At 27.9% G+C, this 15,267-nt stretch overlaps 1 protein-coding gene across 8 annotated transcripts in view; it reads right to left on the reverse strand.

The window, feature by feature from the left end:
• Positions 1-8,658: 8,658 nt before the first annotated feature.
• Positions 8,659-15,267, reverse strand: part of LOC123297343 (rap guanine nucleotide exchange factor 6) — a 75,297-nt gene continuing 68,688 nt past the window's right edge. For 3 of the 8 annotated variants that reach the window (XM_044878962.1, XM_044878961.1, XM_044878968.1), the window contains 5 exons: positions 14,839-15,156; positions 14,159-14,530; positions 10,859-11,029; positions 10,025-10,150; positions 8,659-9,429 (listed from right to left, as the gene is read on the reverse strand). In XM_044878962.1, coding sequence (XP_044734897.1) covers positions 9,398-9,429; positions 10,025-10,150; positions 10,859-11,029; positions 14,159-14,530; positions 14,839-15,156 — 1,019 coding nt within the window. In that variant the 3' untranslated portion in view covers positions 8,659-9,397. The remainder of the gene's footprint in view (positions 9,430-10,024; positions 10,151-10,858; positions 11,030-14,158; positions 14,531-14,838; positions 15,157-15,267) is intronic. The other 5 variants (XM_044878966.1, XM_044878964.1, XM_044878963.1 and 2 more) reach the window with 5 other exon arrangements.

Consider the following 15,267-nt stretch of genomic DNA (forward strand, 5'->3'; position numbering starts at 1 on the left):
CTTTGCGATAGGTAATTATTTCAAACTTCGTTTGCCATTTCTTTTTCTAATAAAACATCACAAAATTTTCCGAAAATGAGTTCTACTTTTTGTTATAATTTTTATGAGGGAATATTGAGTGAATGTCGAAAATATTAATATAATTATTTACTAACATGAATAACAGAGCCCTTATGGTATAGTGGTTAGCGTATCTGACTACGAATAGATAGTCGCCTGGTTCGAAACTAGGGTAGGACTGTATAAAAAAAAATTTTTCTTCTTCTTTGTTTTAAGCAAATTCTGATTTTTATTTTCATTTTTTTTTAAATTTCCACCACAACATGTTTGCCTAGTACAAATGATGAAAAATTTTAGTTTTTTTTCGTTCAAAAACTTCAATTTTTCTCACATTTCTACTAGGAGAACATCATGGACGGACGGAATTAGTAGTACCTGATAGCAAGGTAATTGTTGTCCTCTCGTAAGTCAGAAAGTTAGTGGTCTGCACACCCGTGTTTGGTGAGTATGACTTCTAGGCAGACCAATAACTTTCTGCCAAAATAAAATTTTAGACTTTCGGGGTGAAAACACTTACTTGCTTTTTCTCCCTATCAGGAACTACTAATTCGTACTTATGTTCTCCTAGTACAAATGTTGAAAAAATTGAAGATTTTTTCGTAGCTCCGCGATCTTAGCACCTCATGTGCGGAAGGAATTTCGATTGACCAATTATACCATCTGAAAGGTCAGAAATTGGAATTAAAAGGTCAGTTGGTCTCATTAATTGGTCAGCATCAGAAATTTTTTTATTAAAGGTTAAAGTTTTTCAAGGTCAATTAATAAGTTTAGCACCTCATTCGCAGAAAAAATAAAAAACTCCACCTATGCGCGATCGGGAAGCATTCGCTGATAATTGGTCAGCTAATATAAATAATTGGTCAGTTTAATTTAATATTAAAAAAAATTAAAAAAGTTGTCTCTGTCGTAACGCGCATGCTTTGAGCCGGATGGTTTTATCAGGGCAGTGAGTACTATCAGAGAAGAAAGAATGAATACATGGTGCTACAAAAATAGGTAGCGGGCTAAGTAGTACTGAAATCCAGGTCAAAAATGCTTAATAACTTTTTACGATTTCTAATTTATTTAACTACTTGTTTAAGTGGAGTTTAACTTAAAAATTTTAAAAGAAGCCATATTGAAGTATTTGTTGAATTTAATTTGTTGTATTTGTGGAAATGGAAAATTTTGTTTAAAAATTGAATGATTTTATCTCATTTTTTTGTGTTTTTTGGCCAAAATTACTTCAATTTTCTTCAATTTGTATTAGGAGAATATAATGGCAGGTTAGTACACTAAGATTTTCAGCAAAATATTTTCATTTTCTTTTTTATTTGCACATAAGGTGCAAATAAAATAAATAAATTAAATTTTAAATTTGTTTATAATGTTCATTGATTGCATTTGTTTATGAATTTTATACACAAAACTATTTCAATAAATGCTACTTAATAATACAAAAAGTGACCTAGACGTTAAAAGCGACCTTAAATAAAATAAATTAATAAAAGAAAATACAAAAAGCAATTGCTTAAATATATAATACATTGTTTTGAATCACGGACGTATATATATATATACGTCCGTGTTTTGAATTGAAGCTTTTAAAATTCTTAACCATAAATCGAGGTAAAATGTTAGTTTCATAAATTAGCGGCAGAGGCACCACCATCGAAATTAATGTTAGTTCAATAATTTTGTCATAGGTGGCACTATCGTAGAAATTAAAAGTTAGTTCAACAAGTTTAACATAGATGGCACTACATCGAAGTAAATTCTAGTTCAACAAGTTTAACATAGGTGGCACTACCGTCGAGATTAATAGTTAGTTCAACAAGTTTACCATAGATGGCACCACCGTCAAAGTAATGTTAGTTCAATAGGTTTACCAAAGATGCCACTATCGTCGAAATTAATAGTTCAATATGTTTACCATAGATGGCATTTAGATGTAATTTTTTTTAATCTTTAAGTTTTTTCATTGAAATAATTTTTAAAATTCATACTTTACTATATAATTAATGTTTTCCTTACTACAAATAATCAAATTAAAATTTATTAAGTAGTCAAAATGACAGTTTTAGAGTTTTATTATACATAAACATAACTAATTGATTAATTAATTAATCAATTAAATAAAAATAAATCAATATATATTGTATATTATGTTTATTGATTGCATTTGATTTTTAATTTTATACCCAAAAGTATTTCATTAATTGCTAATCAAGAACACCGAGGCTATATCAGTAAAGGTACAAATAAACGAAACGAAACGAACAAATAGTTAACAGTTTTATACTAATTAATACCAGAAAAAAGAAAAAGGTTTTCAGGGTGACAACACTTACTTACCATTTCCCTATCAGGTACTACTATTTCCCTTGTAACTTATATTCTCCTAATACAAATGTTAAAAATTTTCATAATTTTTGGTGAAATTAGTTTTGAAAAAGTTTACATGTGAAAATGGAAAATCGTTATATCTCGAAAACGGTTGGTTTTAGAACAAAAAGGACGAAAATTTTGAGCATCTCCTGAACCTCTTGCTTAGAGTGTTTTTCCAAATAACATCGATGAAAAATTTCCGAAAATTCGTGGAAATGGAAAATTTTGTTTAAAAATTGAATGATTTTTTCTCATTTTTTGGCCAAAATTACTTCAATTTTCTTCAATTTGTATTAGGAGAATATAATGGCAGGTTAGTACACTAAGATTTTCAGCAAAATATTTTCATTTTCTTTTTTATTTGCACATAAGGTGCAAATAATTCGCTATGTAAATGGAACGAAACGAAACGAAACGAACAAATAGTTAAAAGTTTTACACTAATTAATTAATACCACAAAAAAGAAAAAGGTTTTTAGGGTGAAAACACTTACTTACCATTTCCCTAGGTATCTTAAGCACCTTAGGAAGATACTGGTTAAGATACAGGTAAAGGTTACATTAGTAATAAAAAAAAGACTTGATAACATTCAGATAGTTGACGTTTAATTTGATCATAAGATTTTTTAATGAATTTTTTTCACATAAATTAGAGACAATAGATTCTACAATAAATTGATTTTGTTATAATTATTATTTGAAATAATAACAAACGTTCACATTATTTTATTTTGTTTTGTTATTGTTATTATTAAAAAAAAAGAATAACAATATAGTATTTATTTATTTTGTTTATGTGCATCAATTTTTAATAAATAATAATTATATTTTATTAAATTTTATATAACTACATATATAGTATAGATATACTACTTATATTACTATATGTACAAAAATTTTATTTTATTTTATTTTATAAAATAATTTTTATTTTACGTTCAGACTTCAAAATCATGGTATTTAAAAACTTTACTTACATTCATATTCATATTCATAATCATAATCATAATCATATCAATTTGCACTAATATTGTATTTTTTTAAAATTATACAAAAAAAAAACAACAACTCTTACCACTTAGATTTCACATTCTCATCTTGTCTTTATATCCAATATTTAATTCATTTACTTCAATCATTATGTGGGCTATCTTTTTTAAGTATACATATACATATTCTTGAAATTCACTAAATAAATTTAATCGGGGAAAATGCTTCAAACCAAAAATGTTGAGTGTGTAGGCGCATATATCTTACGGCTTACATCTTAATTTGACCTGGGTTTTCAAGTTCAATAAAAACTTATGTCTACTCCATAACTGGTAATAGATAGATGAACACTTTAAATTAGAAAGTTGTTATTGATAAAAAAATTAACATGTTTTGTTTGAAACATTTTTCCGCAAACCATAAAGTTTAGGCAAAAACGAACTGAAAAGTTTTACCCAAAATTGACACTCTTCGCAAATATTTCCAATAAATCCAATAAAAGTGATTTGTTTTTATTTGAAAACTATTTTTGTGAAAATGAAAACTATTAGGGTTACAAAAAAATGTTTCAAACAAAAAATGTTTGCGCATTTATAAAGAACAACTTTCTAATTTAAAGCGTTCATTTAATGTTTGTCAGTTATGAATCAGGACAATGTTTTAATTGAAACTGAAAACTTAGATCGTACTCGATATCGGTATAAGATGTGTGCCTTTGAAACTAATATTTTTAATTTGAAGCAATTTCCTCGATTAAATTTATTTATCGAGTTTCAAAGATATGTCAACATAAAAAAGCACTCTGTATATATTGCTTGAGAATGTATCCGTGTTTTTATTAAAAATTATATCACTTAATATGATACTTCGTGTACATGAACAGATGCGTGTAAAGGCAACGGACTGCTGGACGTCCCTAACTCTTTTCTAAATACAGCTTACGTTAATTCGTGTCTTTTAATGAGAAAATAAATTAATAAGGAAAAAAATTTCATACAACGAAATTGTTTTGGTTTATAAACTTTTGTAGCAAAAAATTTTTTCGAAAAACTAATCACATTCAACAGAAATCGAATACAAAAATATACTCTTATACAATTTAGCAAAATCGAATTCTCTCAATTTTTTTCGTTTTTCGAAAAAAAATTTCTATCGAAGTTTTGAGTTGTATAAAGAATTACTTTCTAATTTAAGGATGTACGAGCATCGAGACAATTTTAACTTGACAATATAAGATGAAAAGTAAGAATACAATTTTTCGAAATCTGAAGTAATTTTCAAGATATCGAAAATTGAAAGTTTTGTTTAATTATTGAGCTTTCAGTATTTCGAAAACCAAGGCAGATATCGAAAAATTGTATTCTTATTTTTGGTCAACATTTATGAAGTATAACAAAACCCTAAATCTAAAATTGCCCGATAACTACCTTACTACCGAATTATTTTGGATTTCAGAGAAAATGCATGAGTAGTCTAAACATCCAGTAGAGTTTCGAACTAAGAATAATTTTTAGAGCGCCACCTTATAAAATTTCTAAACCTTTTAACGTGATTTGTTGTCGTGTACACAAAGTAAAATCTATAAATAGCAATGTACATTTTTTATAAAAAATAAATTTCAAAATTTAATTTACCAAGATTTACAAAATAAAAAACAACTTAATTAAAAAAATATGATTTCATTGAATATGTCCGCGACAATCAAATATAATTTTGCATTTTTTTTATTTATTTACACGAAGACCACCTTCACCAGAAATATATAATTGTATTTATTCGTATGAAAAGCATTCACAAATATTGGCTTCTAGTGAAAGTAGTCCCACTTCTCTCTCTCTTCTAAATCAATAAAAAAGAGATTGAGATTTATAAATTTTCTTTTGAATGAATTGTGTAAACGTAAAATTTACAAATATGTACTAACTTTTATTTTATATACAAAACTTTGTAAAATTGTAAAAGCTAGGACAATTAAAACAAAAAAATATATTGTAAATGTGATAAATATTTCACATTACAAAAACAAACCACAATGGAAGCACCTTCCTTCCAACTCTAAACAACATTTATATAGCATTCTCATTTCATAAGAAAAACAAATTTCACGATTTTATTTATTCCTTAGTATCTAAAATTAACAACACTCTCATCAATAGAAAAAATAAATCGACAATATAAAATGTAAACCGACAAATGAAGTTTTTGCGATGAAATGATTGTTGAAATTTGATTTTTCTGGTGAATCGAAAAAATAAAGTGCGAGGACGAATGTGGTTTACTCTTTGCTACGAAAGAATTTTTATTGAATTGATTTATATAATTTTTACTGAATTGATAAAAAATTTTTACAAGAAAAGTGTAAGACCCTTATTTGAAGAGTTTTAATTTTTTGTTACATCACAATTACATTTTAAATATTATTTATGGTCAAGGGAGTATTTAGGGTGGTTATCTCACAAGTACACCTATACACCAATACACGTTGTCTCTAGAGAAGTAAGAGCAAGCACACTTTAATTTTGATGTTTGTTGTTAATTATTAAATTCTTGTTTTAAAATAATAAAATCTGTTTAATAATAATTATAATATTGTAATATTGTGTTCATAAATTCGTATATTTATTATTTTAATTCCTAAATACAAAATAATATCAATTATTATAAATAGAGAAGTAAGTCTTTATTGTTTTTTTTTTCTTTTTAAATCAATTTTATTGAGAGAGTGGAGGAATTGGGAGATAGGACGTAAATTTTAAATAAATCATTAGATCAGATACGTTTCTATACTCCGTGCATTATACATGCAGATTTAAAAAAATATGTATAAAAATTAATAGAAGGAATTAATATGTTGTTCAAATTAGGTCAATCATTTAATCAATTAGCAAGTAATTTAGTAACTTCTCGTGTCTTAATTACAAAACTTTAGCCAAGTTTGACATAACCGACATATTTAAGCGTTACGGGCTAGCTGAGCTCCATCTTACCAATGAAGACGATCTCACATCGACTATATTTTTTTGAAACACTTTCTTGAATCAGTTCAAACTTGAGACAGACGCTACATCTTTGGCACTCTATTAAAACCAAAGCCCATCGCTCCGAAAACGCAGCGATGAAATTTTCAGCTTTTCTGAAATAACTCATCAAAACTACGTTTGATCGTAGACCTATATTAATAACTTGCCCCTTTACTAAATTATTCAATTAATAAATTAATAATTTTGAACGCTTTTTGGTCAGTAGGTAAGCGTTTATTTATTAAATTAGGCGCTAATTGACTAAATTAGTGGTTTAATGTTAGCAAGACCTAATATGCAAATTAAAATGTTAACAATTTCAAATGACAGCCTAATTTCGAGTCGTTATTGGGGAATATTAACATCAATTTATGGCAAAACTGATGTTGAGGTAGATTGGTTTAAGTATTGAATAAAAAAAATTATTTAAAAAAAGGTGAAATTGGAATACATAAATTATTTGAGATTCAGATCCATATTCAATTGAAATTTGCCTGACATTTACAGAAATTTTCATCACTTGATTGTAAATTGGAAATTTTTCATGATCATTTCAGCTGTTGCCGTAATTGTTAAATACAATGAAGAAAATTTACAGTTTATACTCGAAATTTAATTTTTTCAGAAACAATTCAATTTATTACATCTTTCAGATGCAAATAATAAAATTTTTTTGCCTGTATTTTCTTCTAAATAGTTTCCTTTTGAGAGAAAATTAATGTCGTATTTGGAATTGATTGATTCTTGAATTTCAATCATTCATTTCTTCTATTAATCTTTAGTTGAGATATCGTTTTTCCATGCATAAATGGCCTCCATCAAGATATTGTTGAATTTCATAAATATGGTGCACTTTTTTTTAAGGACTTGGATTTTTTTTTAAATTTTTATAATTTAAATCTTCTTAAATAATCATTTTTGTGCATTGTTCTAAAAGTAATCAGGAAATTTGCGTTGAGTGTGGCCATTTTTGCATGGTCTGAAAAAGTAGCGAATTTTTGGTTGATGAACACTTTTATGATGAACAGTTTTACACTACTCTGTAGCCAATATTTCAGTTTTGGAAGACAAATTTAAATAAGACTTTCAACTTGTTTAAATAATAAAATAAAAAGAATTGAGTTGATTGAATATATTTGTGTGTGTGTTGTAGTGTGATGATGATATGATGAATTTTATTAAATCTTACATATAATAATAATAATGATAATTATTTATAGATGTATAATTTATATTTATTATTATTTATATATTATATTATATATTTTTTATTAATTATTTTGTGAGATCATAATTATAATAATGGTGTGCTGTTTGTTGTGTGTGATACATACATATAGATATGATATTAATTAATAAAATGACATTAATTAAAACAGCACTTCAATATTATAATAATTATTATTTTGTTTTGTATAGATAATAGATAAGATTACATTTACATCACATGCAAATACATTCATTTTACTTTTACATCTGGAATCATTCATTGTATTGTATTGATTGGCTTGCCTTTTACCTTACCTTCTATTATCTTTATTATCATTATCTTCTTATTTAACTGTTCAATTGTTCTTATTTAACCAATTTAAGATGAAGACACTTTCATATTTTCGTTATTTATAGGAATATTAAATTTTGCAGTCATACAGGGTGATGGGTCACATTTTGTAAGATACTCAGAATTCAGAATTTTAAATTCAGCCTACTACAAATTAGCAAATAGTGCTGATTCTTAAGATTTTGCTTAGAGTCAGAAATCATTAGAAACATCGAAAAAAAAAACTATTAGAAAAAGATGGTTAAAATATTTTTTATATCCATATATCGATTTTCATGACAAAATCGAATTTTTTATTTTTTCATTATTTTGGTGTACCTACACTCATAATTATTACAAGTTTATTGAAATATTTGAATACATAGCACTATTAAATCATTATAAATTTGTCCAGCTTTTACATTTCACTTTTAGCACACTTGTTATAAAATTAAAAACTTTTATAACTAGTGTGCTATGGAATGTAAAAACTGGACAAATTGATAATTTAATTGTGTTATGTATTCAAATATTTCAATAAACTTGTAATAATTTTGAGTAAAGAAAGACCAAAATAATGAAAATATTAAAAATGCGAATATTATCATGAAAATCTCAAAATAAATCTTAAATACAACACACTGTATAAGTAATAATAATAATAATAATAATAATAGGAGGTTGGTTCAGCATAACATATTTACATATACTAATCGTTCAGTTTACATCTAGGTATAGACGTCTACGACGAGTATGACATAGTACATGCATTAAGCAATGAATCTAAGTAAGAGGTATTATAGATGTTATATGAAATTGCAAAAGTATGTCTTACAACTCCAAGTAACACATGTCTATAACATCTCTTAGATACATTGCTTAACGCATGTATTCTGTCATACTCATGTAAACTAAACACTAGGTATATACACTATGTTTAGTTTACACCTTGAGAGAGGCATCTCCCACGAGTATGATAGAGTACATGCGTTAAGTAACGCGTGTAAGTAAGAGGTGTTATATGTTTCTTGCAAGTGTTGTAGCTCTGGTTCCCTTTAAGCTGTATGGTGGTTCTCCTGCTGCTGCATATAACACTTCTTTCTTGTACGCATTGGTTAATATATACATACGTACTCTCTCATACTCCTGAAAGATGTACTATGCAAGATGTAAATTAATCAAACAGTATATTAATATTATATAGAATATAGATAGATAATTTATAGAACATAATGAATGTTGGTTGGGTTGCCTATCTATAAAAGCAATACAGAGTAGTAGGTACAGAGTACAAACTTACATACAATACAGAGTTGAGAGTAGGTAGGTAGTAGGTACATTTAAAAAACATCATTGAATACGTATGTATTTATATCACTATCACTATCACTATCACTGGAACTGTGTGTCAACTGGATGATTAAACTGCTGAAACTTGTGTTTCTTCGTCATCTAAATCATAACAATTAAATATAACAATTAATTATTATTCAAAATTATTTATTTATTAAAAACATTTAATATTATTTATTCAAGTCATACATTTAACTTAATTAAGAGTAGAAAATTTTTCAAACCACTTGTGTTTTATAGTAAAAAAAAGCCGATACTCGAACTTGAGTCTTCTAGATATCTGGTCTAGGATGTAACCAACTCCGCCACTTCTGTTCAAAAATCTATTCATGTGCTTACGTGAGGGGGGGGGGGGTTAAACCCATTCTTACGTAGGATTTTATGAGTTGAAATTTAAGGTTAGAAATAATATATGTATATACATCTCGAACTATTGTCTCTGAGATAAAGAATAAAAATCTTTAATTTACGTCAAACTGTGAGTTTTAGTCTAATTGATCCTTTTTTAACGTTTTATTACTTGGTAAAACGAGATTGAATCTTACGTAAGAAGAAAAAGGGAGAGTTGGAGAAATCTTATGTATGCCTACGTAAGGGGAGGAGAGTGTCAAAAATTGTCCAGAAAATTCTATAAAATTATCATTTTGATAAAAAAATAAACATTCTTAAATAAATACTTAGTCATTATATTTACCTTGATCTGTGTCCGGGTCTGTATGGTAATGACATCCTTCATGTGAATGAGCACGTCCAAGACGATGTAATCGTGCCATTTGAGCGGCAACACTATACGCTGGAGGTGGTCTTCGACTAGCTCCACCTGAAAAAGAAGCTTATATTGATGAATCATTATATAATAACTTATAAATATGAAAGAAAAGCCTTATTTTAAGAGCAATAAATTAAAGCATACAGATAGATTTCAAGTAATTTTTACAATATTTTTAGTAGTCCAAGAATATTTTTAATCCAACTAAAAGAAACTTTTTAATCAGATAGATGGCTTACTATAAATCCCTTACGATTTTTCTAAAATCTACCTACACTCCGTGAAAATTCTACAAAGACAAAAAAGAGGTATATTCCACAGAAACTCTCGAATTTCATCCGAGTTTCGAACAGATTATGAAAACCGCTAGGCCGAGAAAGAAACATATCAGGATGAGAGAGAAAGAGTCTTTGAGGGAAGAATGTTAAATATCAGATAATTAGCACAATATCTCTGAAAGGATTAGCCGAGAAAAAACCAAATAAACGTCGTAGGTTGATACATTTCAGTGGCAACAAAAAATGAAGCAAATTAAAATCTACCTTATTAAATCGCCTTTAAACAAAAAGCAATAAAACAAATAGTTAACAACTAGTTAATTTTTGGTACAATCAAATATTTTTGGACAACTAAAGTATAGACGGATAAAATATTTTAAAATTTAAAGTGAATGTTTGATTGAATTAGCCAATAAATAAGTAACAATACGTGTAGCGCATAAAATATTTAGAGGTTGCTTTGTATTTGATAAAAACTTACCACCTTTGTAATTTGACATGGTTGGTGCATAATTGTGTGTAGTAGTGGTAGTGGCAGCAGATAGTGGTAAGGTTGATTCTGCAGAACTATTGCTGTGCGTATCAGCGCCCGTACTGTGACCCGAATCGGAGGATGTCACCGAGCCTGAAATTCCGTAGCATGCCAACTCACCTTTTATATACCATGCATAGAACAACATGCATTAAAAAAAAACATTCTAATCACATTATGCAAACATATTTTATACAATTTACACTATTTTATTTATATTCATATTAATTAACAGTTTTGAATGTTTGAATGGACTCGGAGTCAGTATGCAAAATATGAGAACTGCTCAACAATATAAAAACTTATTGGGCAAGTTGATGAAAAATCAATCCGCTTTTAGAAAATCCTTATCAGTTGAAATTTATTTGGTTTACGAATGACATTCTCCTCTTTCAATATCAAAATGCTTTTCAAAATCAAAATGTTTTTCATGAGTTGAGGAGTCACGGTAAGAAGAATCAATGTAATTAGAAAAGTACATATTTTTCAAAAAATAAAATTGACTATCAATGTGATTAGATGTTGAAAATGGATAATGACTGATTTGATTAATTTTATATAACAGAATGTCTAATGTTAATGATTTCAAACCAATATATGCAAACAAAACATTTCATGAAACACATTTTAAAAATTTGGAAATTAGAAATATTCTAGGAGATCATCATACTAAAATTATGCAATATTTGCTATCGATGTTATATCACAGATCTAGAATAGGCGAGTCTTATTGAAATCAAAATTATCGATTTCCGTCAGAAAATTGAAGAGGTCAGTTTATTGACTATTGACAAATGGTAAGTAATATTACCTGTTTTAATTAGTACGAATTATTTTCGCCAGTAGCGGGTTGTAACTCTCACTTATTCATTATTATATTTAAAAAACGCTAAATATTATGGTGACAAAAAAATTTATAAAACAACCAAATAATTGAGAAATACATGAGATACAGATGGAATAAGATCGTAAAAGGGGAGCATAGTTATTTCTGTTGCTTACATTATGACACAATACTGTTTAACTTCGGAAGTATTGTTCTTTTAATTATGTACGGGAACCAAGGCAATTTTAAATAAAGTGCTTTATTTTTTTTTATATATGTGTACTATGTTATAACTTGACAATATAAGACTTAAGTAAGAATAAAATTTTTCAATATCTAGAGTAATTTTCAAAATATTGAAAATTGAAAATTTTGTTTAATTATTTAGCTTTCGATATTTCGAAAATCAAGGCAGATATCGAAATATTGTATTCTAATTTTTTGTCTACATTCATGTAGTTCTAAAAAAATTCATCATCAAAGTTGAAAATAAGGTACAAATCATTTCAACCCTAAATCTAAAATTGCCTAGTTGCTCGTACTACCTTAATAACTACTAAAGAAAAGAGGTTTTTGTCGAAGTTTGAATTTTAGAACATTGAAGGTATTAAACTAAAGAAAAGAGGTTTTTGTCGAAGTTTGAATTTTAGAACATTGAAGGTATTAAAATATTAACAACATTTCTACAGCATTTAAAAATTTTTAATTGGATTAATATTAATTGAAATAGTCTTAAAATTACAAAAGATAATTAACGAAACCCTTATCTTGTTTTTCTCTATATTACTCTTCTCTTTTAATGTGATAGTTTTGGAATACGTGTATATAATACAGTGATTGTAAACGGCACCTTTTTAATATGATGAGCTCCTTTAATTTCAATTTTTACATAGAAACTAAATCGAATCACGAAAATATTTCGTTGGCAAATAAAAATAAAAAACACGCTCTATTCAATTTAAATCGAATCTTGTATTTTATGTAATTATTATCTAAGTGAATAAAATCTCAAACAGTATCTTAATAGTTTTAGAACTGCTAACATTCCACTTTAAATGATTTCATCGCTTCAAGTTCATTCAAGTGCAATCAATAAATAATACAATTAACCACCGTTTATTATCGCACCTAGGCCTCTTTTCGACTCAAATTGGCCGAATTATTAATAGGTGTGGGTTCGAGTGGAGGTTAGCGCTAAAAAATTTCCTGTTAAATCCAAATATACAAACTATCGAATATTATCATTCTCGAGAATTACAGCCGTCGAAAATTAATATTAGGAATAAAATATCCAACTTTTCAAATTTGAGGGTTAAATTTTCCTAAATGGAATCAATTTGATAAAGTTTTCCTCTGTGAATTTTACGAAACAAAGATTTAGTATATAAATTTTTAGATCAATCAAAAGAATATTTGTACCCTCTAAAAGGTGATCAGGGAACTGCGACAATTTTCTTGAGTTTTCTTGAGAAGCGCAACTTGAATTTTGAGTTGCCGTACCTTTCCTCATATTTAAATCAATTATTTTGAAAACAATACAATTTATAACTTAAAAACAATCGCTTTGACGGCAGTTGACGGTAAGATAGCATTTTTGTGTATTTACATTGAAAATGTGAAAACACTTTAATTTTAAATATTTTTTTTATATTGATTGAGTAGTTTGTTTAACTTGGTAAATATGTGAAATTCGTAGTTTAATCAACGAAAATGGTTCAAACGAAAAATATTTGTTTCAAAGGCACACAATACGGGTATTAAATTCAATCAAAGTTTTCAGGTTCGTTCAAAAGTTTCCGAACAAAAAAAAAAAAAACAAACAAACATGTTAATTTTTAATCAGTAAAAACTTTCTAATTTAAAATGTTCATCTATCTATTACCATTTATGGAGTAGAGTGAGCTTTTAACTGAGCTTAAAAACCTAAGTCAAGTTTAATGCCTGCGTAAGATATGCGCCTATACACCCAACATTTTTTGATTGAAACATTTTTATCCATAAAACTCATTTTTCGAGCTTCAAGAATAAATCAATTTAAAAAAAAAAAAACATCCTGTATATTTAAGATGATCTGACAAAGACTTGTGACAATTTACACTTGGGTCGTTTTTATGAATGACATGCCGTTACGATTAAATCATGTAAAATGAATTGGAGGCAGCTCTAGTCTTTATCTATAATAAATATAATTAATAAAACTACAAACAAAATAATCAAACATCAATTTAGGAATAAAATATTTTGTAATTTGTTAATTTGAATGCAAAAAGATTTGATAGAATGTATTTGTTACGTAATAAATAGGTTGTAATTCGAACTCGAAGGGAACATAATCATAATCATTGGACATTGGACATTGATTGCATTTGGTTGGTTGGTTGTGTAAAACATGTTTTTGAGTGATTAAAACAAGTTGTACATACCTGATGTTAATGTTTTCCGTAGTGGAAGGTTACTAAGAGATGTAACACTGCTACTTTCAGCAGATAATGCAACTGAAGGAAGCGGTGTTGGTGTATCGGAATGTGATCTCTCATGCATTGCTCGTCCCCCAGCACCAGGTGCATGATTATATCCAGCTGTATAACTGCCTGTAGCACTAGGTGGTCTTCTACTATTTTGTATATGTGGTGGTGCTAAACTACCTGGTAGTGGTATCATACCAGATGTTAAAACATTCACCCCACCTGACACTAGACATCCTCCGCTCACTTGTCGTGGTGGCTGATGTGGTCTTGTTTTACCAGGTTCTGATAAAGATAATAATTTTCGTACAGCTTGCGGTGATGCAGCTCCTATTTTGTTAAAAATTACTTAAAATCGTTTTCTTGTTTTTAATGATTTTACTCGCGACCCTATTACAGCTTTTGGAAGCAAACAAGCATAAATGATTCATTGAAATTAGTTTTAAAACTTTTTAATAAAAGGAATCAATTCTAAAAAAAATCTGCCCTTCTGGGATTTAACGAGGAAAGAACTATAATAATATTGAAACCCAACCCTTTCCTCTTCGAAACCAAATGAATAAATTTTTCGGATTTATTTCTCTTTACCAAATTTTTACCAATTTCAATGAATGAATAAAACAAAAATCAAAATTTACCAAATTTAGTTCCAGAAGGTTTTCTTTCGTCACTTGTTGTACTGGTACTGCTGGCGGTTGACGGTGCTGGAGATGCATGACGACGTCTGGATGGTTGACCAGATCCACCGCTCGAACCACCACCAAAGCCACTGCCCCCTCCACTTGTATTATTACCCTCACATTCTAAACTTAAAGCATGTAGTTTGCTTTCGTCGTTAATTACTTGCATATTATTTAAATAAGCTTTCACACGACGCACCATTTGAGATTCTTCAAACATTTTCTTTGGATTTGGAGCTGCTGCAGATTTTTTACGTCGTTTAACTGTAGTTTGACCTGAAATATTCATAAAAAATACATGATAAATAATTGTAATTAATTTTATTTTCTATAACTTTATAAGTTAAAGTACAGTTTTTATACCATGTATATATGAAATATACATAG

Source organism: Chrysoperla carnea, chromosome 4, assembly GCF_905475395.1.
Source record: "Chrysoperla carnea chromosome 4, inChrCarn1.1, whole genome shotgun sequence".
In the NCBI taxonomy this organism is placed as follows: domain Eukaryota; kingdom Metazoa; phylum Arthropoda; class Insecta; order Neuroptera; family Chrysopidae; genus Chrysoperla; species Chrysoperla carnea.